Source organism: Nipponia nippon, unplaced genomic scaffold, assembly GCF_047370975.1.
Source record: "Nipponia nippon isolate SJK-2023a ecotype South Korea unplaced genomic scaffold, ASM4737097v1 scaffold_10, whole genome shotgun sequence".
In the NCBI taxonomy this organism is placed as follows: Eukaryota; Metazoa; Chordata; class Aves; order Pelecaniformes; family Threskiornithidae; genus Nipponia; species Nipponia nippon.
The window spans coordinates 12,773,449-12,799,718 of NW_028262291.1; the positions used below are offsets into that span (position 1 = coordinate 12,773,449).

Consider the following 26,270-nt stretch of genomic DNA (forward strand, 5'->3'; position numbering starts at 1 on the left):
GCTGGAGAGGGTGGCACGGGCCTCCTGCTGCTGCAGCACCAGGGCTCTGCTGTGCCACGTTCACCGCTGCTCGTATTCAACTGTTCACCAGAACGGGTCATAAAACTGTGCTTTGCAGTGGTTCCGTGCACAGCTCTGAATCGCTGAAGTTAATACAGTCACATGATAGCAGGGAAAAAAATTGCATGCCCTCCCAAGCAACCAACATATAACTTTTGCTAGATTTCTGTAAAATGCAATAACTAATTCCTTCAGAAATCTTTAAAATATGCTTTGCTGATTTTCACTCTCCAAAATCCTTAAGTTAAAAAATTAATCCAAGGCTTTTGAGCATCAGCTACCATAAATCCTCAGCATTCAGTTAAAGGCAGGAAGCAGCTTACTTCCTACTCCGGGCAAGTTTTATAGGAAAAAAAACAACCCAAAAAAGCCCTTCACAGCATGCAAGAACAGTAGCATTGCAAACTTGTTTCAAAACAAACCTCCTAAAACCTGGATTTGATGAGCTGAAATGAGCTCTGGCATCAATGCAGGAGTAACTTTTTTTCCCCATGTTCGAAACACATTCTGCCGCTCAGCTCAGTCCCTCTGAGCAGCACCAGTTCTGAACTACAATCCTGTACTTTAGTTGAAAGGAAACCTAAAATAACTGAGGCTTAATTAGGCAGATAATATACCTGCCAAAATGCTAGACAGTAATTAAAAAAAAAAAAAAAAATCATTAAAACTTAATGAACTTGAACTTTAAAATGTACTGTTCCAAGATTTCACAGCCTATTACACTGCTTGAGGCATGCAGTTCTCAAATTCCTTTGGTTAATTATCTCAAAGTACTAGGACTCACTTGCAGACAAAGGGACATACACACACACAAAAAAAAAAATCATACCTGGATAGATTTTTTCACTTTTTTGCTTAAGCCATATGAACAAAATGTATATCAAACTAATGGTCTGGAAAAGAAGCAACGCAAAACTATTGGCTAGTACCTGTTATCATGTAACACACTAAAAATAAGTCAACATATCCTTTCCTTTAATATCATTTGTACACATTTTTGCCTTTTTTTGATTATTAGAACAGATTTAAGTCTGCTAACCCCCCCATCTGCAAGTCACTAACATGACCACAAATCCCACTGAAGTATATAAAATCTCATTATTTTAAAATACGTTAACTCATCTGAACTGAAAAAGGACCTGTGCATGTTACAATTTAATTTCTAATTAAAAAAAAAAAAATTCAAGCTTTATCTTGCATTCAGATAAGTACATGGCTAACCAAAGTCCCCAGAAAAATTCTGTCTTAACATATGTGCTCAATAGCAACAGTGAGTGTTGGGGTAAGGTATAAGTATGGAACAGCACAAGGTAAATATAAAGAAGTAAGTTGGATCTGGTAAGTGTGGAAGCAAAGAAGAGACCATTCATTATGTGCTCAAATGAGGAACCTCTGAGAGCAAACGACATTTCCCCTCCTCCACAGAGAGCCATGTCAACTCAGCAAATAACCGACAAATTAAGTCTACTGGCTCAAACATAACCTACTCTTGTGGTTAAGATGTAGAGTGTTAAAAAGCAAATGTGAAGCAATGTTTGCTGCTATTCTGACTGGACCTTACTTTCAGATACGGATGTAAAAACACAGGGGAGTTGCTAATGCTACATATGCCAGTACGGACAAACTGGGCCCACAGTATGAAAAACAGCTTCCGTCTCAAATCAACAGAAACTTTTCAGCCAAAATTTGCTAAGAGAAAGAAAGAAAGAAAAAAAAAAAAAAAAAAAGAACAGAGACTCTTTAACATGAGCTATGCAGCCTGTCTGGTACCTTCTTTCAGAAGGCACTTTTTTTCCCCCTGTTTCAATACCTATTTGCTTTGCTTTTCCAGGTATTCCTGGCACTATCCTCCACAGGGAATGAAGTATCATAGATGTTTCACATATTTTTCTGATATACAAGTGGGCCTCTTAGAAGATGAAAAATGAAAAATAATGTCAAGGAGGCCTTCATGCCCAGCAGAGCACAGCAGACAAGGCTATTCTGGTTCATGCTATTCAAATAAGGTTTGTGATATTAACAGAGCAGATATAAAAAGTCTATTCACATTGTACAAAGTTCTGTGGAAGCACATGTTCCTGGGCAAGAGACACGAAAGCAATTATATCCCCGTTCACAGTCATCATCAATTCCTTTTTTTCATCCCATCAGAACATCACTTACTTTGAAGTCAAATATTTGTTTCTTCCCTTCCACCAACAAAAAAATCATTTCCCCATAATAGAATTTATTAAACTTCATGGACAATAACTACTCTGGATTAATAGACTTTGCGAAAACTGTGTTCATTATGCAGTGTAAGCTATTACCTTATTTCTCTTTTTAAAATTAAATTAGCATTAAGTAATATAATAAAGGTCAACTCAAAAACCAGTGTAATATGTAAACATGTAAATCCTGAGGACAACCTGCTGCATAAGCTGAAAACTGTCCTATTTTTTGCAGCAATCAAGGAAAAGAGTAGTGAAATGGGGAGAACTGGTGCAAGTCATAAGTGACTAAACATCTTTCTAATCGTCATCATCAACTTGTAGAGGTCATGGGTCAAAACCCCACGCAAGCAGCTTTCATTCTAGTTGTATCAGTTTTGATTTTATTTCTGAACAGCCAAAGTTCAATTCGCAGTATTTCATTCACTGTATTAGTTTCTGATACTAGAATGCAGAACAAGGAAGCAAAGGTGGTCACAAAAAACCTTTTTCTGCAAGAAATTCCTCCAGAATAATCACCACTGGACAGCTTCAGACTTCCACCTCCTCAGTCTAAAAAACATCACCTCATTTTCAAATGCACAGAAAGCCATACAAGGTTTGGACCTTCCTTGTCCTAACTAGGAGGATTAGAAATGCCATGTGTTAATACAGTTGAGGGCTAGAGGAGAAATGAAAAATGACCGTACAGATCTTCTTTCCTCAAGAAGCCACGTTTAAAAAGCAAAGACACCAAATACATTTGGCTTATCTAAAACAAGTTATGTGAACGCTATATTACAACACACAAAGAGTGTGCAGCTTGCAGTGTACATATCTACAAGTTTCACCATTAAGGGTGGCCCAGAAACACAGCTAACCACATACCACAGCTTTCAGGTGATAAAGCATTCCCAAGGCTGCAGTCATGTGTCCAGAAATAAGAAAGGGGAAGTGTTTGGAAACCTTTTTATAACACAAAAAATGACTGGTTAAACAATACCAAGGCACACAAATGAGTCTGTAACAACTAAGAGGTGAGTTGTAAGGGAAGCTTATGACAGACTAGAAATATTTCTCCTCTTATGGCTACAGTTCTCTCCACCTTTCTTCCCTTTATTTTACCCATCTCATCATGGAAGAGGTAATGCCTGTGAGAGCTGAAGGAAACACACACTTGGATATCTGTGTCTCGGATGAGCTAGTGGAAAAGACTGGCTGCGGGGAGGGGAAGGAGCTCCCACCCAGGCCCCTGCTTTCCAGGCGCATTAGCAATACAGCTGCTTGGTAAAGCTCTGCCCGCTGCACCATGAGGCAATTCTGTTGTTAGCCAATAATTGTATTAATTCTGAAATCTGTCCATCAGGACCAATTTTAACTAGAGCAAACAAAATACAGCATTGTTTTTCTCCAGTCCATCCGTATCTCTTTGAAATACCACATTTACTTAGTCCACAGAAGTGTTTTACTTTGTGCATAGCAAGGCTTCTCGCTTGAAAGGGGAACGAGCTTTCAGATTTGATACCATTTTGCATTTCCCTGGGACATAAGCACCTTTGTAAAATAGACATTCATGGATCTCTGTTCCTTTCCAACTCTCCTAACTGCTCTCAGCTGCCCACCAGTCACCAGCAGAAGCTACACTGGAGCCCAAGGCCATTACCAGCTGAGCCCAGTGCCCTGCACAGCCACCAGCTCTTGTCTCTCTGTGACCTGACTTCTCCCAATAACATAGAGGGGTCCTCTCAAGCTTGAAGTCACATCGCAAAACTGCACACCCCAACCCTGGCCCTTCCCCATGCTGGATTTTACTAACCTTATTTCCCACAAGTGCAGAGCTGCCTTCTCTCCTTCCACAGCAGGTGAGGAGCGCAGGCCAGACGCTGCCTCTGGCTTTCAGCCTGGCCTCTGCTAAATAAGCAACCTCTGGCCCTTGTGTCACCTCTCCACTGCTTTCAAATTCCCTCTTTGTAATGGCTTTCCTCACTTTGCTCTTTCTAAAGCCTTCCTCAGCCTGCGTCTCCAAAACCTTTCCAAAGCAGCCTGTTTTCCCTTCTCTGGTCGAGCTGCAGCTGTTACCAATTTGCTGCCCATTCAACACCTGGGCAAGGAATCAAGACTTAACACTTTGCAGATGGGGGTAAGAGCCCCACCACCAATTAGCTGTCTAATATGAAAGGCCTAGCGCAACAGCACCAGTGCACATGTACACAACACGGGCAAGAAGGAAGGACAGCAGCCTCAATCTTTAGTCAGTGCAATGCAAAGAAGGTGAAACTGCACCCAAGCAGGAGAGTTTTCCAGAGATGAAATTGTTCAAATGAGTGCAAGACCCATTTATTTCATTCTTAAAAAATAAAAGGAAAATCAGACTCGCAAGCAGGTCTCAAAGAGCAGGTCCTCCAAGGAGGAGAAAGAGAAGGCATCCCCATAGCCACATGAAGTTGTATCAACACAGTCACTGGAGACCTAAGTAGTTCTCTCTATTATAATTTTCCCATCCACAAGATGGGACACAAAAATCTTCAAGGGATCAGCCTTCCAACCTGAAAGTATGAGGCAGGTTTCCTAGTTACTTATAAAGGGGAAACAAAATCTCCAAAACCCAAAAAGCAACGAGGTGGAACGGAGGGAGGAGGGGAAACAGCTGGATCCCACACAAAGGACTCCAAGCCAGAAACTGCGGTAAATTAAGTGTCGCAATATTCTCAGCCAACAATAAGAGCAACAGACAGGGAGGGAAGGAAAGCTTGCTCCCTGGCTGGGAAGCTATAGTCACCCATGAGAGGTTTACATCGCTCTCATCAAAACATAAGCGTCACAGAACAGCGATGCTTCCATCACCCTCTCCTCTGTTCTTCACTTCAAAAAAATCCCCTCGCTTATACATGACATGCAAGCCGTTTTGCAATTAAATGACAGGATGCAATATAAAGTGGTGATGACTAAATATATAATCAAGCTTCATTATGAACTCAAGAGGCATAAAAAGTAAATGGAAAGAAAAATACCTTTACTAGGTACCAGTATCATTTTGAACACTATTGAAAAGAGTTATTTTCAGGTAGGAATTCTCAGCACTAAGATAACAACTACAAGTTTCTACAAAAAAAATGCTTTGCAAATCTGAAGTTTAGATTTAACATTAAAAAAACCCAGACATAAGAACTTAAAAGGCAGATATGAAAAGTCACACAGAGAAAAAGCAAAACTGACCAAAATTGAGACTTTGCATCTCTACTTTTGGAATTCTGTGTAAAAGGGTAAATGAGTAAATGTGGAAATTTCCAGAAGCACAGAGACCCCAAAGAGGACCAATGCAAACCAGAAAGGAGTGCATTCAACAGACAGCATTCCTCCACCGACTGATTACATTACCTGTGTGGTCTAAGGCAAAAGGTTAGAGTGAATACAGGCATTGTATACGATAAGAACAGAGCAGCCTTTCTTTGTCAGGCTCTATAAGCTTTCCTTAAACAGTATTGCACAATTTTAATCTTGCTGTAATCAAGGACATGCAGACACAGATCCACCCTAAGAATTTTAAAAATACTCCAAGTAGAAGAGCAATACAGGTTAACCCTGGAGATTAAGGATGGGAAGGAAAGTAAACAACAGCAGCTACGAAATCTGGAAAGCCTCTTTTGGGCTCGGAGACAACTCTGCAGCCCTTCTCCCAACAAACGGACACATTGCCATTACCTGGCATCAGCTACAGAAGGCAGCATGAATCTGGCAGCTTGCTTGGTGGAAGGGGAGCAAGTGAGCAACGCCAACGCCCCAGAGCTGGCAGGTCTGAAGCTTTTAACCATGCCAACAAATAAGGAGATGTGAAATATCTACCCTCAGGTAAGCCAGGCTGCGCGGTTGGGAACACAATGACAAACCAGAGACGTGGATTTGAGTCCCAGTTTCAACATTTATTAGTGACTCTGACCTTCTACCAAAGCCAAATCTGGCACTATTAAGAAACGAGCTGTCTTAGATTTTATAACCATGATCCCCATCTCCCAGAACTGACAGAAAAAACAGGAAAGCAAGCAAGAAGACTGTCCCATTTCTCAGGGGAATATAGCATGGCAGGTAGGGCCCTGTCATTACCCGTCTGGCAAAACCAGAAACATTGTACAAAGTGAAAGTCTCCTGCTAAGGAGTGAGTGATAAGGCAAAACTGAGCAGTTTATTTTGATAGGGAAGTACTTTACGGTTTGGCACAACAGCTTGGAGTCCAACCGTTATGTTGTAGTAGCATGTAAATCAGACTGTTTTGATCCCTGACTGTTCAACAATTTGCAAATACTTATTAATCAGTACTCCAGTGCTGAACTGCAAACCACTGGGATTTCTGTATACAGTTTTGCAAGAGATTATTTATGCCTACAGTTCTGATCTTTCTGCTTCTTCCCTCGCCCCTCCCCAAGGGGAGAATTGTGGAGATACCGAAATCTTGCTTTAGGGTTAAAATACCTATTTGAGCATTGCCCATTCTTGTTCATGAACTTGAAGTATAAAGAGATTTCTCTGGTATTATTCCTTCCACCATTTCAAGCAAGAGTGTTTAGGTGGTGGCTGCTTTTGATCAGAAACAGACATCATCATCAAAGTTCATACTTCTCCTTTTCATCAGGAGGGTGACATGAGACTGAAGACTCATCTTGCAAGTCACAGTAACACAGAGCAGAGGGGAGAATTTTTTTTCAGATGTACTAACTGTGCAAAATTTTAACCACACATATGCAAGTTCAGCGAAGCAAGAACCTCAACAGCTCCGAGTGCTGGTACTGGAGCTAGTCTCCCCAGCACCAGTCAGTCCTCACAAAAAGCAAAACAAGCTATTTACTGGGCGGCAAGCAGCATCTCCCGTTTAGTCCAGGCTGTTTAAATGACAGACACACATAGCCATCAAATATCTAAAGTATTCTGTGGGAATCCCCGCATATGCATCCTGGAAGACAAAGAAAAGTACCCGAGGCCTTACATTATTATAGGAGGAGAACAGAAGTTTTATATTAAACAATTATTTTCTCTTAAATCTCTAGAGAGTAGCAAACATTAACATAGTTCAACTGGGACATTAAGCAAACTGGTGTTAAACAGCTTACGTTTTTGTTTCTTACCTCCTCAGGTACAATGATTAAAGGGTATTTGTCCTCTGATAAGAAGTTAAAAATAACCCACACTTTAAATGCATCTTCATCACTAATCAGCAAAGGACTTTTAGAGAGGTTCTTTTTAGCACAGAGAGTCCAGCACATCCTGTTGAATTCAACTTTGTCAAAGTTTCCTTGAACCTAAAATGAAGAAATTGAACAAAAAAAATTAATATGCACAAATGGCACAGAATAACAGACAGACAAAGTTTAACAGGCTAAGTCATACAAAAAGCACCAAGAAAACTCCATTTTGCAAGAAACGCCAAGGCCCCAAACCAGCGCTGTAGCAGCCTAGTCTGACTTCCTGCGTGGGGTCAATTAAGGAATTTCTTCCAGCAAAATCTACATCCAACCTCTAATTTCTGGTCGAGTTAATAACACCCTGACTTCATGTGAAGGAGGCTGCACTGCATTCTGCATTTCCTCTAGCACATTAGCTGTAGCTTCCAAACCATCTTCATGACTGTCTTAGTTCCAGCTGCCCTTCTATTGCATCAAGTTACTGAGATTTTATATAGCAAATTTGGAAACCATTGTAGCCAAAACTACATGTGGATATGCTAAAAGCAATATTGGAACAATAGCTGGGAAAGACCTTTAATATGTTTTTCCACTTCATGTTACTCAAACGTAACTCTTGTAGGATATTCATAAACATGTAATCATTTTTTTCTCGAACACTGATCTACTTAAAACCTTCCCTTTTTCTCAGACTTGCAAATCTTCACCTTATTGATAAAAAAATTCCTCTTGTTTTCGTTATCCTTTATCATACCTAGCAACTGTACAGACCCACCTGTGAATTATTTACATATGAGAAAGCTTTCATTTCCTCTATTTTCTCCTTAAACCTTCATTTATGTTAGAGATTAAATCTATTTATCTCCCTACAGCCTAGCAATGCTATTTCTTTGCCAACATGTAACTGATAAAGGCATGTTCTGCACTGTAACGGAAGTCCCTTGAGATTTCAGAAAGCATGTCTAAGAAACAGGTTCTTATACCTCTTATGGTAACAACAGCAGTAATGTTCAACAACATTTTCTTATGATAGGCCAAACCATGCATCTTAGATGCTTCAAGGACACCATTGCAAACTGTATGATTTCCTATCCAGTCTGGTAAGTGGTCAAATACAGTGGAGGGTGAGCCACAGTGGCTAAGTCAAAGATAGACTAAGGAAGTGGATGAACTGATGAACTGATGTAGGTGGAGGGAAAAAAAAAAAAAACCAACAGACAGAAGTAAACAGGAAACTAACCCTATGCCAAGAAGCATACGGTACAGTTTCCAGGACTAAAAGTGAGACTATGAAAGAAAGCCATAGACTTTGCATGTTTGCAGAGCAGGTCATCAATGTAAGTGATGATGCAAGAGGACAGCTACAGGCTACAGCTGTCCTTTGAAGAAGGTGGAAGCCGTAGAAGCTATAGCTGCTATAGCCACAAGCTCAGCATCCTGGTTGTTTGCACAAGATGCATGGGTCTTAATTGAAACACCAGCTAAGCGAATGAACACCCTTTGGAAGAAGGGCTAGAAGCCAGGTTTCCTTCTCCTTCCTTCAATTTGCCAGCACCTCATCCCTTAGCTACTTTTGCCTGTGCTTCTTCCTGCCTGTCCTCCTCACCGTGCCCAATGAAGCTTAACTTCTTTTCTAAAACAACTTCACCTACTCAGATGATGAGCAGTTCCACCTTGGAAATGTCCTAGTGGTTATGCTACTGCCAAGGAAGATGCCAACAGGGTGGGAAATCTCCTTTCCTACAGCCACCACCTGGCAAGTGCTCTAAGCACTATAAATAAGGTAGGTTGCTCTATGAGCAGCTCACGTTTTAAAGCATGGCAGCAATCAATGACCAGACGGAGACGAGTGGAGAAAGGCATGGGCCCTGGCGGGGGTAAAGGAAAGCACGTGCTTTCTCCTCACGTAGCAAAGCTGGATCACGTGTGCCTCAGAAACTCCTGTCAAAACCCAAGGCACCTACAGCGTGTTACTGCCACCAGGATTAGGCAGCAGCCAAGCAGGAGGTTTCAGGACCACTTTGGTGCCAGGGACTAAGTCACACTGTGCCAGAGGTCCCACTTTGGACATATGAGTCCTTTTTTCAGAATTCAGACTTGATTCTGAAATGGACTTCATGGGACCTACGGGGCATCTGGAGCAGAGACACTGTTTAGGAATTATTCAGGAACAGTAATCAGATGAGCACACAAGTCCCGGCTCTCCGAAATAACTCTGATTTGCATCTGTGTTTCTTTTCTAAATGTTCAGGCTGTCTGTTAAATAAAGGATATAACCGTAAAATTGTTGTTCTGGGGATACTGGGAGTTCGGGATGGAACTAAATAGCGCTCTTTAATGATGAATAAGAACTTTCCTCAGCAATTTCATGTAGCAATGCCAACTATTCCTGGTACCTATATTCTACAAGTACATTTGCATGGGGTAGGAGGGGAAGGAAGGTGAAAATGCCACAACTAAACCCAAATTGCTTTAGAGCTAACTCCATACTACAAAAGTCTTGGCTGTGCTACTTTGGCTTCCTTGACTGGCAATACTCCAGTGTAGGTGGCTACGTAATAATTACTCTGAATGAATAATCTCTCCGGATTTATAAGAGGTCATTTCTAAGCATCATTTCAAAAATTAAAAATATTCAACAGTTTCTAAAGTTACACTTGAACTTATTTGCAAAAGTACTTCTAACTTAGTTAAGAAACTGTAAAAGTAGAAACTTTTCAAACAGGAGGTACTGATGTCAAAAAAAGTCATAAACAAATACACATGTTGCTTTTTCATGACATGAACAAAACACATATTTATTAAAACAGATTGGGTCAAAGACTATCCTGGAATTTAAATTTAAAGAGGATTCCCCAAAACATCTTTAATTACAGTGAGGCTCTACTATGAATCCTACATAGAAAACATCTTGACGTGAAACTAAAACAAGAAATTTATGACTCTCTACTGAGAAACCAGAATTTCAATTGCATTTGGCCAGAATACTCATCCTGCTTGCAACCTGTGTGAATATCACACAATTCTATTGCTTAATTAATGAACAAAACCTTGTACAAGAGATTTTTCCTGTGCACTAGTATATGCTTTTAACTGTACTTCATAATTTGTCCAAATTATTTGAAGCCACCATTTAATTTGGAAACTTCTATAGTACGCCACACTATTAACTGCAGCAACTATCACTTTTATTTGTGAATCTGTCCAAATGATGAAACATGCAAATGAACTGACCCCTCCAACCTTAAAACTGCTTAAACTCACAGAGATAAAAACATGATGTATAAAAGACACCCACCTTCCCTTTCTAAGAAGTTTTACAAAATAATCAAAAGAAAAATGCAGCAAAACCCATACAATTTTCTAGATCTTTAATTTCTACCAATATGCAAGGTATAATTTACCATCATCGATATCCTACTAAACAACTCTAAAAGATAAGGAAATACAGAAAATATGTGGCTTAAGTACCAGTGATCAGATCAGTTCCAAAAATATAACAAGCACTGGCAGTGTAAATAGCATTCACTAAGTTGTCTGGAAGACGAGATAACCTGACGTTTAAAACGATGTCCTTCTTTGTCTCCCCCCACTACGACTCTTCCCTGCTATAAATAAGGGATGCTGTAAAATACCACCATCACCATAATTGAAAACAAAACATTTTCAATTGGTATTAACAGACATACATTGTAAATAACGGAACATGCTAAGATATGGTTATGAAACCAAGTAAAACAAATTACAAAGACATTATACTGGCAAGAGTCAGCTCCCTCCTGAAAGGGACACTTACAGAACAAGAACAGATTTTGCTTCAGATGCAGAAAAATCCTAGATATATCTGTCTGCTAAGTAAAAAGCAACACGATACTAGAAATCATCAATAAGGCACTATTAATCATTCAAACTATTTATTCAAATTCCCTATTTGGATAAAGGAAATTAGTTGCAACCAATTTGTCTCATTAAACTAGCGACTTGTGCCTTTCTTGGTGACTCCTTGGACTTTTACATGAAAGAGGTTTTATTGCAGGGTAACACAGGGTAAGCCAGCACTAAAATATAAAAAGCTACACTGCATTTAAGAATACAACAGAAGTTATTTCAAAAGATTACAAAATTCCCTCAATAAAATTGTAAGTTACAGTTAAATATCTATTTTAAAAGAAATCTAAGGATTCATTCTTTAAGTATTTTACTAACATTTTAAAGCAAAATATCTTGAGATAATAAAAAAATATCTCTTGAGCAGGTTGCTCTTGCTTAAATCAATTAATTCACCAGAAGATGTATGACTGGAAATTGAGAGAACTTCCTCTGTATTCGGGGGTATAAAGCACCAGTCCTTCTTTAATAACTTTGCTTACTAGCATAAATTAATAGCATTTGTTCTACAATCACCCCATCTAAAAGAACAGATTACGCCTTGGAAGAATGAAAAAAGAAGGGGGTTCTTGTTTGCTTTTTTTGTTTGTTTGTTTTAAGCAAAGGAGACATGCTATGAACCAGTGACTTCATCCCACTGCATGTTGTCTTTTGGCACTGATGTAAAGTCATCTCTAAAAGATGAGATGTCACAATCAAGATTTTTCCAGTCCACAAAGATAGCCTTCTGTCTGAAGAATTTCACTAGTTTTTAATAGTACATATCTAAACTGTTTACAAGCATTTAGTCAGGATTAAACAACATGAAGTTACAGGTATTTTAATCCTGTTCCTTAACATTTTCATCTTTTAAGATGAACTAATGGTATGGCTGTATCAGGCAATTATTGGAAGCCAGATCAGTGTATGAATAAAACAACACAAGAAACTACATGCAGTCATGCTCTTTCCTTTCATGAGAAAGCAAGGTAGCTTGTCCCTCGTTTTTACCATGGAGTAAGAAGGTGCCCCAGAGCAGCTAAACACTAAATTCACAGCAACTTGCTTATGTAGCCAGGTCTTTAATTTTCAAATTAAAGTGTTATTTAAATGCAATTGCTCCTCATTTCCATAACCATTCTTCCTATAAACACCCTTTAACAATAAAGCATGTTTATACTTGAAAAAAAAGCCTTCCATCTCTATCTTTTTTTTTTTTTTTTTAACTTAACAGGTTTTGCTACTGCCTACAAATGGTATTAACAAAAACCACTGTGGTTCAGACTCTACTACCGTAATCCTTCGGTCAAAATAAAGTAAGGCCTTTTCTTTTTCCCCAAAATCTGTATACAAACTGCTTGGTCTCCCTTGAATCTTACAGGAACTTGGACAGCGAACACGAAGTGGAAATGAGATCACAAACTTTTTAGGGACAAACCAAGATTGTCCAACATCAAACAACCAAGACATTAAGCAGGTACCTTTATGTGTATTAACAGCCAACAGCTCCCACACATGAAACGGGACACTATTACCGGGTATGAGAGAAACACAGACTAGAGAGGCAGACGAGCTGATAAGTCTTAGCTAGATACATGAACCTTCTCTTGCTTTCAAGCTGCCAGACTGCATTTTTTATTAAAAAAAATATATATATAAAAAAATATATCTCACATTTTCCACCAGTATTAAATACAGATTAAAAAAGCAGCAAAAATCAGCAAATCGGGCTAAGGAGTTTGCATAATCTGCAGTTGCTGCATTGGACTTCTCAGCAGCACGTCAGTTCAGGACTTCTTAACATTATAAAAGAAAGCAAACATCTATGTATCTGCAGCCACAACATCAAAGTTTGAGGGTTTCTGGGGTCAGTCCCCAAGTATACGAGCAATCAGTGGTATTGAAGCTGTGATATCAGTAGTGTTGAAGCTTGCTCTATCACGTGGGCTGGTTTCTACTGTCTAGACCACTCTCTCAACAGAAGTTGTCAGAAGAAAAGCAGGAAGATACTTTCAAAAATTTCAACGTAAATCTCAAACACATAGCTCCCAGAGCCCAGCTCTGACCCAGTGACTACCTGTCTTAGAACAAGATGCAGAGGAGACCAGGGAAACCCTGCTGACTTTCCAGAGCTTCCCCCAAAACAAGGCACAACAGAAGACTGAAGAGTGCTCAGACACAAAAGGAAATAACTTGCAAGATGGAACTTAACAACACTCCCTAATGTCACCCGCTGTAACTATATGAAAGAATCTATTTATTAAAATACCTTGTGAATAGACTTTAAAGATATTTTTGCCCTTCTTGTTTGCAAATGAGTCTAAGACAATATTCTGTTATAGCCGTAATATAAAGTGGGACAATCTATAGCTCCAAGATACTTCCAAATAAATTCAAGCTGAGGTGCTTTATTAATACGAACACAGTTCTGCATGAACACAGCTTAGACAATGACCAAGTGTAAGAGGAAATAGAAACCAAGGAGAGAAAAAAGAAGTAGAGAACAGTACACCCTTCCATTTAATGCACAGGCTCTCCAGAGTACCTGCCCCATCACAACCCCAGACAGGCACATTCACAACCAGAGTGTCTTCACATCAGCATGCTTCCTGCAAGCAGAAATCTACTGTAACAACACTAATACAAAACCTGATAAAGGGAAAAACAGAACACAAGAATTCAAAGCTTACCTTTTCCAAGATGAATTTGTTTAGATAAGGCATGTAACCCTGATTTGAAACTGGTCCTTCATCATCGTCCCTAAAGTGCTCTTCCAAGGCCACCGGGTCATGGGGAACATTTAACACTGTGCACAAGTTGTGAGAAAGGACCTAAGGACAGAAGAGAAATCAATGACACCGCTGTTGGCCTTAATCATGCTGCACTCCCTCCAGAGCAGGCCTGTGATTCGCAAAATCATGCACAGAAAGTGACACCTTTGTGTTAGCCCAAGTTCTGCCCTGCAGATTTTTGTCAAAAAACAAAACATAACTAAAAAAGTGGACTCCAAGGATTTGATGGCTTCAGACAGTGGCACGTTTACAGAAGCAACGCGATCACAGATAGGTCCATTCCTACAGAAGTGCAAACAGAGCTACAGAAGCTACCCTCTGTACACATATGCATTTGAAAACCAGGAGAAGCGTGCAAAAACACCAAAGTAATATTTACAGAGTGAAATTAGATAGCTATGGAAAACAACCACAAACACCTAGCCTTTGAACTTATACTTACTGCCTAGTGAAAACAATTAACAAATAAAACAACTCAATATGTACCTTTACTTTACAAAGAAATGACCACTCAAATTAAAGCATTAACAACAGATTTCTCTCATCTGCTTGCTTTTGGATTGCTTCTCGACATTCACCCCATGTTTCAGTTAGCAAAGGAAAAGTAATGTTATAGAAAGGGGAAGGGTTTAGGCGTGTTTCTCAAATTTTTATTTTAAAAAGGTATTTGCATGAATTATGTGAAGAGCTTCACACCCACCAGCACTCGTGTCTGTTCTTCAGAAATGACCTTCAAGAAGAGGCTACATGCTTGATTAGTTTTAAGGAAGTACTGAATTATTGAAAACTAACTGGTAGCCAACGCATCTCAACTTCTTCAACTTAGGCTGAGTTTTGCATGCACAAACTAATGCCTTGGTACCAACAACAGGAAGGCAGAGCCTGGCTAGCACTCATTCCTGTGCCACCAGCACTTTCCTAAGAAAGGCAAAGCACCGTCCCTTTTGTCATTCACACTGTCTTGAGTCAGGTCAGTCCTGTAACACGCTGCCCACTGAGTCTTAAACATGTCGTCACTTGGGAGCCCTCTCCCCTTGGCATGATGCAGAGTTAAGCCTCTGAAGACCATGTACTGGCTACAGGAACTGGGTTAAGGATTTAACTTCACATGCCCAGGAATGGTCTGCATTGAAAAAAACATACCTAAGAACCAAAGGCAAAAAAATACAGGTACAACAAAATTAGACAGAAGTCAAGCAGATTGTATCTTTTGAAAAGGCATGCTGCTTGTGGTATTTTATTTTTTATTCAACAACTAGATGGGACAGACTGAAACTGAATTTTGGTATATGTTTTACTTTTTCACTGTGCAGCATAAAATTAAAAAAAAAAAAAAACAGACCCAAATGATGCAAAGAGAAAGCAGTAAAAAAAATGTACAGAAAATTTATAAGCAGGTCTGTTTAGGTGAGTAGACATAAAGCAGTGGAGATGGGGTAGCTGCAAAACAAGAAGTGAAAGTCTGAAGTCGTCAAAGCCTATGAAATCAAACCTTTGCCACGCACTTAAAATGTCTGGGCTTCCCACCCCCCCACCCCACCCCACCCCACCCAAAAAAACCCAAACATACATTTACTTTTCTTAAGTATGATAAGGAGACATACAGAGTCTAAGCACTAGTTCGCATTAAAAAACCTACAAAAATAGCCCAAGGTGCACATTCAGTTCAGAGGAGAATTCCTCTCTACGTACCTCCAAAGTTAGATTTTCTTTTAGAAAAGCACACATTTCCACAAGAAATACATATTTTCATTGTCGTATGCTAACATTAAGCCACTGGAGCTAACCAGGTGCAAAAGTTTAAAAACAGAAAAACAATAGCATCAGCCATATTACAACAAAAGCTGTATTTTACAAGGTAGCAAAATAGCATTTAGAAGTTATCACATTTCACGCTACCCTCCATCAACAGTATATTTCCCTTCAATCTATCCTTATTTTTAACCACCACATCAAATCAAGTATTTGAGTCCATGTGATTTACAAACGGGGGAAAAAAAACGTACTATCATGTGTGTTTCCCCTTCTATTTAAGGCTTCTGTTGTTATTTATGGAAGACTGAGGGATTCTTGAACTTCTGAGAAACAAAGATGATCTCAGTTTTCCAACCAGACTGTAGTTGCTAACACTATAACTAAGAAAAGTACTCAGCTAATAAAAATATTCTAAAAGCGTGATTTAAGCTTATTACCAAAATAATTTAAAAGTCTCAATAAAATACTTTCTCATCATGTCCTTTCTACATGTTTCTCTTCTCCCTTTTTCAGCCTTCTTGCTGTGCTTGGGCTGTCAGAAAACTAGGTGGTTTCCACATCAAGCAACCAATTTACCAGGAAAGAATTCCACTTTCAATCATTTTCTAAGATCTGCCTTATCTGCGATCTCTCCTGTGCCCAGTACTCTCTTTTCATAATTCAGGAAATTCCTCAGTGCCTGCCAAAGCCTGCCATTCTCTAACACGTCCAAGCGCCAGCTGAATTCTTCAGTTGCAGGGTAAGCCCGAAAAATTCTGTACTGAGGTCTGGTTTTGTTCTCTCAAATCACATTATCTGGATCATGATATACTCTATTTTAATGCTCAATTTAAAAAAAAAAAATCTAGCTGAGTATTAGGTTAATTGCGGTACAAAAAATCGCCTTGCCTTGCAGAAGCTCCATCAACCATGAGGAAGTTTTGCACCAGTAAGGATTATTCCCCCCATGCCCACAGGGTTGCTAGGCAGCTTTTTCTTTCAGGACTTATTATGCTCTGGATGCCACATTTAACAATCTACCTTCATGCCAGAGCCAACTCCAACCCCAGGCCGGAGACTCATCTCTGTGCTGCGGTAGATGGGTACAGCGGTGGTCCCCAAACTGTAGTCCATGAGACAGTACAAGTGGTCTGCAAAGGGTTCCAAAAACCAGTGCACTCCGGGCACAATTCTTCCATTTTCAATGAAAAGTTTCGTAAGAAAGATGCCTAGTCGTGCCCAGGAAATACTGAAGGTGTTCTGCTCCAAATATAAATAACCGGATGAAACAAGCAAGCTGACCACCGAAGGTGGTTACAGACTTTGGATTTACTTTATTTATGGCCAGTCTCATGCTGCTTTACCTGGAGTGCAGATCTCCAGCCCAGCTCTACTCCGCCACAGCTGCTCCCCTGTGAGCTCCCATTTTCTAAAACATTGATCTTCCAAAACTTTAAGCACGTGTTGAATTGTTACCATCTGAGTAGTGCCATTTAACCTTGTCCATAAAAGTGATCTGCGTTTCTAAAGGGAAAAGGAAGATCTGCTAGACTACGCACTGCTCAGCGACAAAAATTTGGCCCAGATGATAGTAGGAGCATTAACAGGGCAGACTAATCCTACAGCGGCTATTGTCAGTTTCTTCAGTACTTTTTTTTCTTCTCCATCTTTCAGGGGGGTCTTCTCCCTCCCCCGTCTCTTTTTAAGATTTTAAAATGTTGGCATCGCAGATCCTGACAGCTCCATTCAGTGGCTTCGTGTGAATTCACTCCAAGACATTCTTGGCTCATCTCTCCCTGACATCCATGCCAGCAGCTAGCCAGCCAAAATAAGGCTACTCACAAGTACTTTCCCTTTTCCTTTTCTGACCAGTGTGGAAACCAGCATCGTATATGCCCCTTGTCACAGGCACAAGGTCTTTTCAACCAGGGTACATCTTAAGCATACAGTTTCTGGCATCACAGCATCTCCAAGGTACAGCTTCCTTATCCACTCAGGTAGCAAATGCTCCGTTCGGAGTCTCATTATTTAACATTGGGGTTAGTGCAGCAACCTCCTTCCCGGTCAGATGAGCATATTCAAGCCCCGCCTTCACCAACTCACATTCCTGACGCTAGTGCCCTTTGCCCACATCACCTCTCCGTTCCTTCATTTTCTCCCTCGGGCACTCACAGACTCCTTGTCACCATTTTCGACAACCTCACCCTTCCTCTTGTCTTCATTATCAGCATGCCTCCTCTGGCCCCCGATCACGTATTGGTGCCAGCCTGCATCTGTCCAATTGCCAAGGGAATCACCTTTCTGCCGTGTGGCTCCTGGCCCTTAGGAAGAGCTCCCAGTAAACATCCTCCATCTACTGAGCCTTTCTTTTACATCTTCCTTGAAAACAGTTGACAAAACCTCAAGGACAAAGGACAACAGGCTGCTGATCCACTGGCAACTGCTCCTCTCAGACACAGTATCATGGCCCCGCTGTTTCTTAATGTCCCCCTTTTGGTCTACGAGCTGCCTTGGTTTGCCAGCTTTTCTGGAAGAGGGGCATCCCTCCTCTCGCACCTTACAGACACAATTCCTCATGGCTGCCCTAATACACATGCTTCTGAGCCCCGTTAATAACGTCAGAGTACAACTCTCTCATAGTGAGTCATAATGACTAATTTCCTACCATCCTTCAATGTTGCACAAAGTCAATTGTCTGGCTGGGGTCCTGCCCACTCGTCACAGGCTCTCAACCCTTCCAGTGCCTTGCCACATTGTTCGAGGTCTTCCTCTCCATTCGGACCATCCCTCTTGCCCCTGATTACACCATTCTTCCTCTTCCCACCGGCCACTGACTTCCCATTTAGTAAAAAGGCAAAACAAAGACAAGAGGTCTAATAATCCTGTAACATCCCAGATACGATTAAAGACCGGTTTAAATTTTCTAAGCCTGACTAGTAACTTTGGTCACCCACATGTTACGGGCCTGAATGAGACCGTATTTTCACGAGGTGCTCACCATTCACGTCCTGCAGATACCATGCCAGGAATCCAAGACTTTGAAAATCCACCCCAGTGGTTGCACACAAAACAAAACAAGAACAGCCAAATAACCCCATTGCCTAAGCAGAGACAAGTCACAAAGCGATGTGAGGAAGAGCTTCCAGACAGAGTGTAAAAACTAATTGGTATGTATTCTCTCCAAGATCCAATCATACACACATACTACAAGGAGTATTGATGGGTGCTAAGTGTAACTACATTTAAAACCACAGTGTTTCAAGATCCAGATGAAAAGCAGATTGAATGTTGGCACATTACAGAAACTTTTAAAATAAGTCAATTTTAAAATTGCAGATTGCAAGAAAGATTAAATTGAATTTAAATATAGGAAAGCAAGTATTTGCGTATAGCTTGTGCTCAAACCACAACAGCAGCTGTAACTGCATACACAAAACTTAGACTTCAGCCTTGCTCTATCAGTGTTTGAAAGTGCTGAAACACACTGACAAAATCCATATTTAAAGGTGTAATTTAAGAACAGAATACACAAATGTTTCTGCTGATACAGAAAAAAGGGTAAGATCTGCAGCCAGCATAACAGAACTTCTGAAGATTACTGATTAGACCAAAAAAAAAAAAAAAAAATCAGTGCATACTAGAAAAAGATAATATTCAAAATTACACATGTCCTGGTTTCAGCTGGGATAGAGTTAGTTTTCTTCTTAGTAGCTGGTAGAGCGCTGTGTTTTGGATTTAGGATGAGAATAATGTTGATAACGCACTGATGTTTTGGTTCTTGCTGAGCAGAGTTTACACTGGTCAAGGACTTTTCAGCTTCTTGTGCTCTGCCAGGTGCATGAGAAGCTGGGAGGGAGCATAGCTAGGACAGCTGACCCAGACTGGCCAAAGGGCTATTCCATACCATATGACGTCATGCTCAGTATATAAGCCGGGGGAAGAAGAAGGAAGGGAGGGACATCGGGCGTGATGGCGTTTGTCTTCCCAAGTAACCGTTACGCGTGATGGAGCCCTGCTTTCCTGAGGATGGCTGAACACCTGCCTGCCCATGGGAAGTAGCGAATAAATTCCTTGCTTTGCTTTGCTTGTGCACGCAGCTTTTGATTTACCCATTAAACTGTCTTTATCTCAACCCATGAGTTTTCTCACTTTTATCCTTCCGATTCTCTCCCCCATCCCACCGGGGGGGAGCGAGCGAGCGGCCGTGTGGTGCTTAGTTGCTGGCTGGGGTTAAACCACAACACACAGAGGAACTATTTGACTGTCTCTTCTCTCAGCAGCTCAGACCATATATAAAAGATACCAATGGATAAAAGACATCTCATGAAATCCTTACTATTCCAAGCAAGTCCTAGTTTTTCCACCAAGCATTTGCTGTTTCTCCAGACTACAAAACAAGACCCAATTCACTCACATCCATCCCTTTGCTCTAGATAGATTAAAAACAATGTGCGACGCAAACCCTTCACAGTAGTGCCTCAACTACATAACACACATTCATTTTCCTCACAGTATTTAATGAAAAGTATTTATTTTTATGGAAGGCTCAAAGACCACTTCTAGGTAGAGAAACTAGAAATCACTGTCTTTAACAACTAACATATTATACTTAGGACCTTCTGTACAACATGACGGCAATACCTTGTACTGGCTTATACAACTCAAAGATCCATTGTCAGTAAGTTTTCTTATTGAGGAAGGAAGAGTTCAGCAAGGTACAACACTGCATGCTGTTCTCAGAAAACAAATAGTGTTTTACCATTTTTTTTTGTAACAGGAGTTTCACTAAACTATTAAACATATTTTTCTAATGCCACAGATCTCTACTAACCTGTTTATCTCCAAGCCTCATCTCTCCATTTTATAGGGGTGCTATAACTTCCTCATGGTAATGTGGATGAGAAATACTTTATTGTGAAATACCTTAGTACAACATAGCCCTAAATCAATCAGACAGGAACTTCTGCTTTGCTGTCCTGCCTACCCCTTTCTGCTGCATCAATGTGGGGCTACTGCCATAACGTACACCTTTTCTCCCCATTAGGACTATCAGTTTGACACCACATTCATCATTTGCCACAAAAAGCCTTCAGAAGAACACTCTCTACCCCTTTTTGTGTTTCCTGAAAAGTAACTCTTGGTGGCCACAAGAGAAGGCAGCAGCCTCATTTCAAACTTGTTTCTGTATTCCTAGATCCACTACTTGACACTTCCCTTAGGAGCCTTTATATCACAAACAGAACTGCACAGAGCCACAAAGACCCACTTTTTTTTCATCCCTTCTCTCTCACAGATAGACAGAATGAAACATCAAATCTGTTTAGGAAGATATGTGATAGGTAATGAGGGGACAAGTTTAATTTCCCCTCTCCTTTTTTTTTTTTTTTTTTTACCTTTTTTAAACACAAGCATTTGTAGACACAGGGCTCTAATAAGACAGAAGAGCATGGCAAGACAAGGAACTGCACTTCAGTTTGGAAATACAACTGCTGCCCTACTCTACCCACATCGGTCAATGATCTTAGAGAAGAAGTGATGACACCTCCATCAGAGCAAGCCGTACAAGCCCACCAGCATCCTGACTGTTTCTTTAGCCATTTAATTCACCCCAGCACCTGTGCGACCACAACAGCTTCTTCACCGACCGGCATGCTGACACGTGCTGCAGACACACCTCCCGGGTGACTGCACTGAGCACACAAATTACGGCAGTGTGCGCAAGGCGTGGTAGGGTGACAGGAAAAAGGATTCCTTTAAAAAGCAGGACAATAAAAAACCAGCTCTCTGCAACCTACTTCAGTTAGTCCTGCAACACAAATACTCACTTTCATGACGCCACCTGTGAAAGACCTGGGACCTGCACACATTTTCAGCTTGAGCTCGCGCTCAGGTCTGGGCTCTTGCCTGACTCCTGCCCCACAGTCACTTCTGGCCGAGTCAGGCTGTATCTCACAGCCTGATCGCCCCAAGCGAAGAAAAGGAGAAGAGGAACAGGCTGCTTGCAGCACGTTGCACGTTGTGGACACATTACATAATGCTGAAAACAAAGTTCATTAGCTACTGACTGCGCCTGGAAATACCACCCGCAGCACGGCCGCTCTCCCTCGTGGAGTTAATCCCACAAAGGGCGCAAACTTCAGCTAATTGTTGTGGCTGACACAACTCCAGCACCCAGTACAAGGACCCACAGTCTCAAATGTCAACAGGTGTTGTGTTCTTATTGAAAATATTTATTTAGCCAGATTCCTGCTATTATTTCCAGGCCAAGACGGTCCCATAAAGCAGGGCCAAGATGGGATCGGATTCAGCAAGCTGCATGAGAGCTCTTTTAAGAGCACAAACATTACTTCAGCGTATAAGCTAAGGAAATAATGGCACAGTTGGAGCCTCTTGACTAATTCTCCTGTTTATACCCAAATAAGAGAGCACTGTGGAGCCTCGCTCTCCCCTTGGCAAGCTATGAATTTCACTTGGACGCAGCCAACCCTATAGATGGGACCTTGCGGCTACCCCACAAAAGATTCTGGCCAGAAAGGGTACCAAGGACACGCGGTGGAAAGCGGAGCAGAAGCACAATAAGGGTTTGTGCATTGGCATCTCAGGGAGGACGAAGCGCTTGCCTGGGCAGAATGACAATAAGCCTCCTCGAGCGCGAGGAAGGGCCCGCGCAAGCCTCCCGTGGGACGCAGGCGTGCAGGAGCCACCACGACTGGCAATGCCGTGTGACGAACGACAGCCTCAACAGAGAAAACGCAATTCAGGGCCCCCAAGTGAGCTTCGAAAACGGGCAGCCGCGTCCCCTCATCTGGCCCCGAGCGTGACCACCTCAGGCAGGCGCCAGGCCGAGCACCCCCGTGTCCGCCGCGGAGGCGGCCGGTGGGGACGGCCCAGGCCCGTGTCACGGCCCCTCACGCCCATGGCGGCAGCCCCTCACACCCGCATCGGGCCCCGGTCCCGCATGGCGTCCCCCGGGCTCGCCACCCCCGGGCGGGCCTCCCCACTTGCCTTCAGCTGGGACTTGGAGACCTTCCCGCTGCGGTCGAGGTCGAGGGCGGTGAAGGCGTGCCAGATGGACTTCAGCAGCTCCTCCTTGAGGCCCACCATGGCCGGCCCGCCGGCTGCTGCTGCCGCCCCGCTCCCGCCGCCGCTCTGCCTTCGCCTCCCCCGGCCCCGCCGCCGCCGCGCCCGCCCCGCACCGCCCCGGGGGCGGGTGCCTGGCCCTGCCCGGCTCCGCAGGCGCCGCCCCGGGAGCCCAGCGCGTCGCGCCTCAGAGGCAAGGGCCGAGGGCAGCGGGGCCGGGAGGGGGCCGGGGCGGCCTCCGGCGCTGAGGGGAGCGGGAGCCTGGCGAGGGGCGCCGGAGCTCTCCGCGGGCAGCGGCGGCCCCCGCCAGGTACCTGCCTCGGCAGCGCCGGCTCCGCGGCCCCTGGGAGAGGGCAGCCCCGCTGCGCGGGGCTCCGTGCCCCGCCTGCAGCTGCTCTGGCAGCGGACACCGCCTGGTTTTCACAGTAGGAAACGCTCAGGCAGAGAAAAGCAGCTTCCCTCGCGGACTGCTTCAGCCCCAGAATTTCAAAAAGCAGCTTGCAGCGAAGGCTGCGTACAGCTGGAGTGAGTGAAGGTCAATCAAAAATAACGAACACCAGAGCAGGAGTGGTACAAAATACCATCTCAAGGAAGCAGTTGCGGTGGGATGGGGTTGGGGGTGGGGGGGGTGGGGGTGTTTGGTTGGTTTCTTTCTTTTTTCTTCTTTCTTTGTTGTTGTTATGTCCTCTTAAATGCTGTGGGTTCGGACTAAGCAATGGTGAGAGCAACGGCCATGCGAGGACTTCAGCTGTCTCCCCCCTCCTTGTGCTTTCTAGCGGATCCCTCAGTGGTATTTCTCTGCTAACCCTGGGGCCAGCTGCACCTAGGCCAGAAGCGGCAAGAAGATAACACTGCAATATATATTGCTTTGAATACTGTATTGAGGTAACTCACAGTACACAGCTCATGATCAAGTTTCATTTTCATGGATTTTAAGCAGAACCATTAAGATCCCAAATTCAAGACACAAATTTTTTTTTTTCCTTGTTAACTTTTGTCCAACTTTAGTCTTCATTCAGTTGCATCATCAAAACAAAAATAGCACTTTGCAAGTGCAATAGCTCTGGCAGGTACAGCAAGATGACTGGTTTGCACCAGGTAGTGCTGGTTCATTATGATCCCGGTAAGAAAGGCACTCAGACTCTAAAGTACCACTTAAAATGCCATTTACTGGAGCTAATGCTGTAATGGAGAACACACTATTGATAATCTTACGTTCCCTCAGGTGCTGGGAACCCTGAGCCGTGCAGCATCCACCATGTCTCTGATCAAGGTGCAGCACGTCATGCAGATCCTGCCCATGGAAAAGTTACACCATTTTGATCATTCAAGCTATTACAGGATTTTCTTACAAGGAAACAACTCTATACATCGTTTCTACTGCCAAACAGAAAGGATGGTCACACGAGAACCTTTTGCTGCATTTTCAGGTAACGGGCAGGCCACGCAGGGGGTATAATCGCAGGTACCAAGTGGGAGCTGCCCACAGGCTCTTCTGGTACAATCAACCAGGTAAATTTATCCCATGGCCGCAGGAGACACATGGCCCCACGTGGGCCTGGAGGCCAGGCTGGGTGGGCAGTGCAGTGCAGCACAAGCTGAGTAGGCAGAGGCCTAACTTACGTAGATCACTAATCCTCAATGTACAATGGTCTTCTGGTCAGGATCACTACAGATGAGGAGATAGAAAGTCCACTGTAGGAAGTACTTTTAATTCTCATATGTTATAATTCATAAAATGAGTTTTCTATACATGGGAAATGGGAGACTAGAATCATCCACAGATTCCCAGTGATTTTTGTTCTTTAGTGTCTTCTCTAGCTTACAGCAAGCAACAAAAATACTCTAGCAATGCAGAGATGTCATAGTCTCCCAGCAGCACAATGAATAGTCAAACATAACCTGCTTTATTCACCAGGTGCATCCCAGCAGCATTTTCTCCCCTCATTTTTCTTAACCTTTTTCTCCATAGTTTATTCAGGACTTTGGAATCCACGAACAATTATTTATGCTCTTTCCTCAAGATGGATGGTGTGAACTATACGACATCAACGATTAATTGGATTAAATTTTCTAATGAACCTGATTTGCTAACATTGTAGCTGCTAATATTACCGGAAACATCTATCATCTTGAAATACATTAGCATTTCACCACAGCTATTACACTTAAGGAGGAAGGCGGCAACTTTTGTATATGCAGATAACCTAACGAACTTACTTAGTAGCTGAGCAACCACAAGGTCACCAGCAAATACAGAACATCCCTATTAAAGCCAATTAAAATACAGTTAGGTTCTGAGAAACAGCACTGAGGAAAAGCAATTAATATAGTTCACACATGAATCTCCTCATGGCAGGGACTTAATTTCTGTTTTGAACAGAATTCAGTGATTTTTGGCAGCTCATTCTTATAGAAACAATAGAGTGGAAAAATGAAATTAGAACAAAATGCCCCACAAAGTTAATTGTAAAAAAAAACCTGTGTGCTTCTCTTCCATTCTTCTTGCTGGCTTCTGTTATTCCCGATTTAAATAACATGCTAAAATCCTTTGCCAGAATAGGACTTGTTTTCCACCAATATAAATAGTTCCATTCAGGTCAATAGGTTAACAGTCCATGCTTAAATGTTTCATTAAAGTTAGTAGTTTATATAAGCCTCAGCTGCTCCAGCTTAGGTAGGTTAATCAAAAGGATACTTACAAGTTATGCATAAAACTAGTACATGATTTTATATAGACATACTCCTATTTAAAATAGTTTTTATAGGATTGAACTAATTGAGCAAAAACAGTTAAACCAAAGTTCATATGCAGACATAAGCTTGCTGTTGAACAAAACCTTTGTTTTTTATACTTACCCAAAATAGCTTTAACAAAGTTACAGGACTAACTGCATCCACACCCAAAGCATGAGTTATTTTAAGCAACTCTTCTGTTTTAATGTGCTAGTCTGGATCTTTGCTTATCAAAGACTTTACATTCTAAACCTTTGAAGATAAGATTGACATATAATCCATAGAACATTAACTAACAGCGATCACACTTAACCATGAAGTCCTTGATAGCACTACATAAACTCTAAATTGCTTGCATGGTTCAAAAGTAAGTTCTGATGCAACTTAACATAGTTCTGCTTTTCTTGAAAGTTGTCCGAGATCTCAGCAACTTTATTTTAATTCTGTTATTCTGATCTTGTTTGCTCAGGACAGTTAAAAACATGGCTGAAGGGTGGTGAGGAGATCAGGGAGGGAAAACTGGCTCACGATCTCATAGAGTGACTCACTTTTCAGGAAGAAGCTTTAGTTAGACCCTGCTGAGGCTCAGCCTTAAGAGGTCATTCGCTTTTCTCTTCCTCCTCCCTGCAGAAGCTTAA

At 42.0% G+C, this 26,270-nt stretch overlaps 1 protein-coding gene across 2 annotated transcripts in view; it reads right to left on the reverse strand.

The window, feature by feature from the left end:
- SWAP70 (switching B cell complex subunit SWAP70) overlaps nt 1-26,270 on the reverse strand; it is a 47,102-nt gene that overhangs the window by 19,535 nt on the left and 1,297 nt on the right. The window contains exons 1-3 of one of the 2 annotated variants that reach the window (XM_009461456.2): nt 22,822-23,005; nt 13,981-14,121; nt 7,367-7,540 (exon numbers count right to left, since the gene is read on the reverse strand). In XM_009461456.2, coding sequence (XP_009459731.1) covers nt 7,367-7,540; nt 13,981-14,121; nt 22,822-22,920 — 414 coding nt within the window. In that variant the 5' untranslated portion in view covers nt 22,921-23,005. Of the gene's footprint in view, nt 1-7,366; nt 7,541-13,980; nt 14,122-22,821; nt 23,006-26,270 lie in introns of those variants that run through there. The other variant, XM_087745454.1, reaches the window with a different exon arrangement.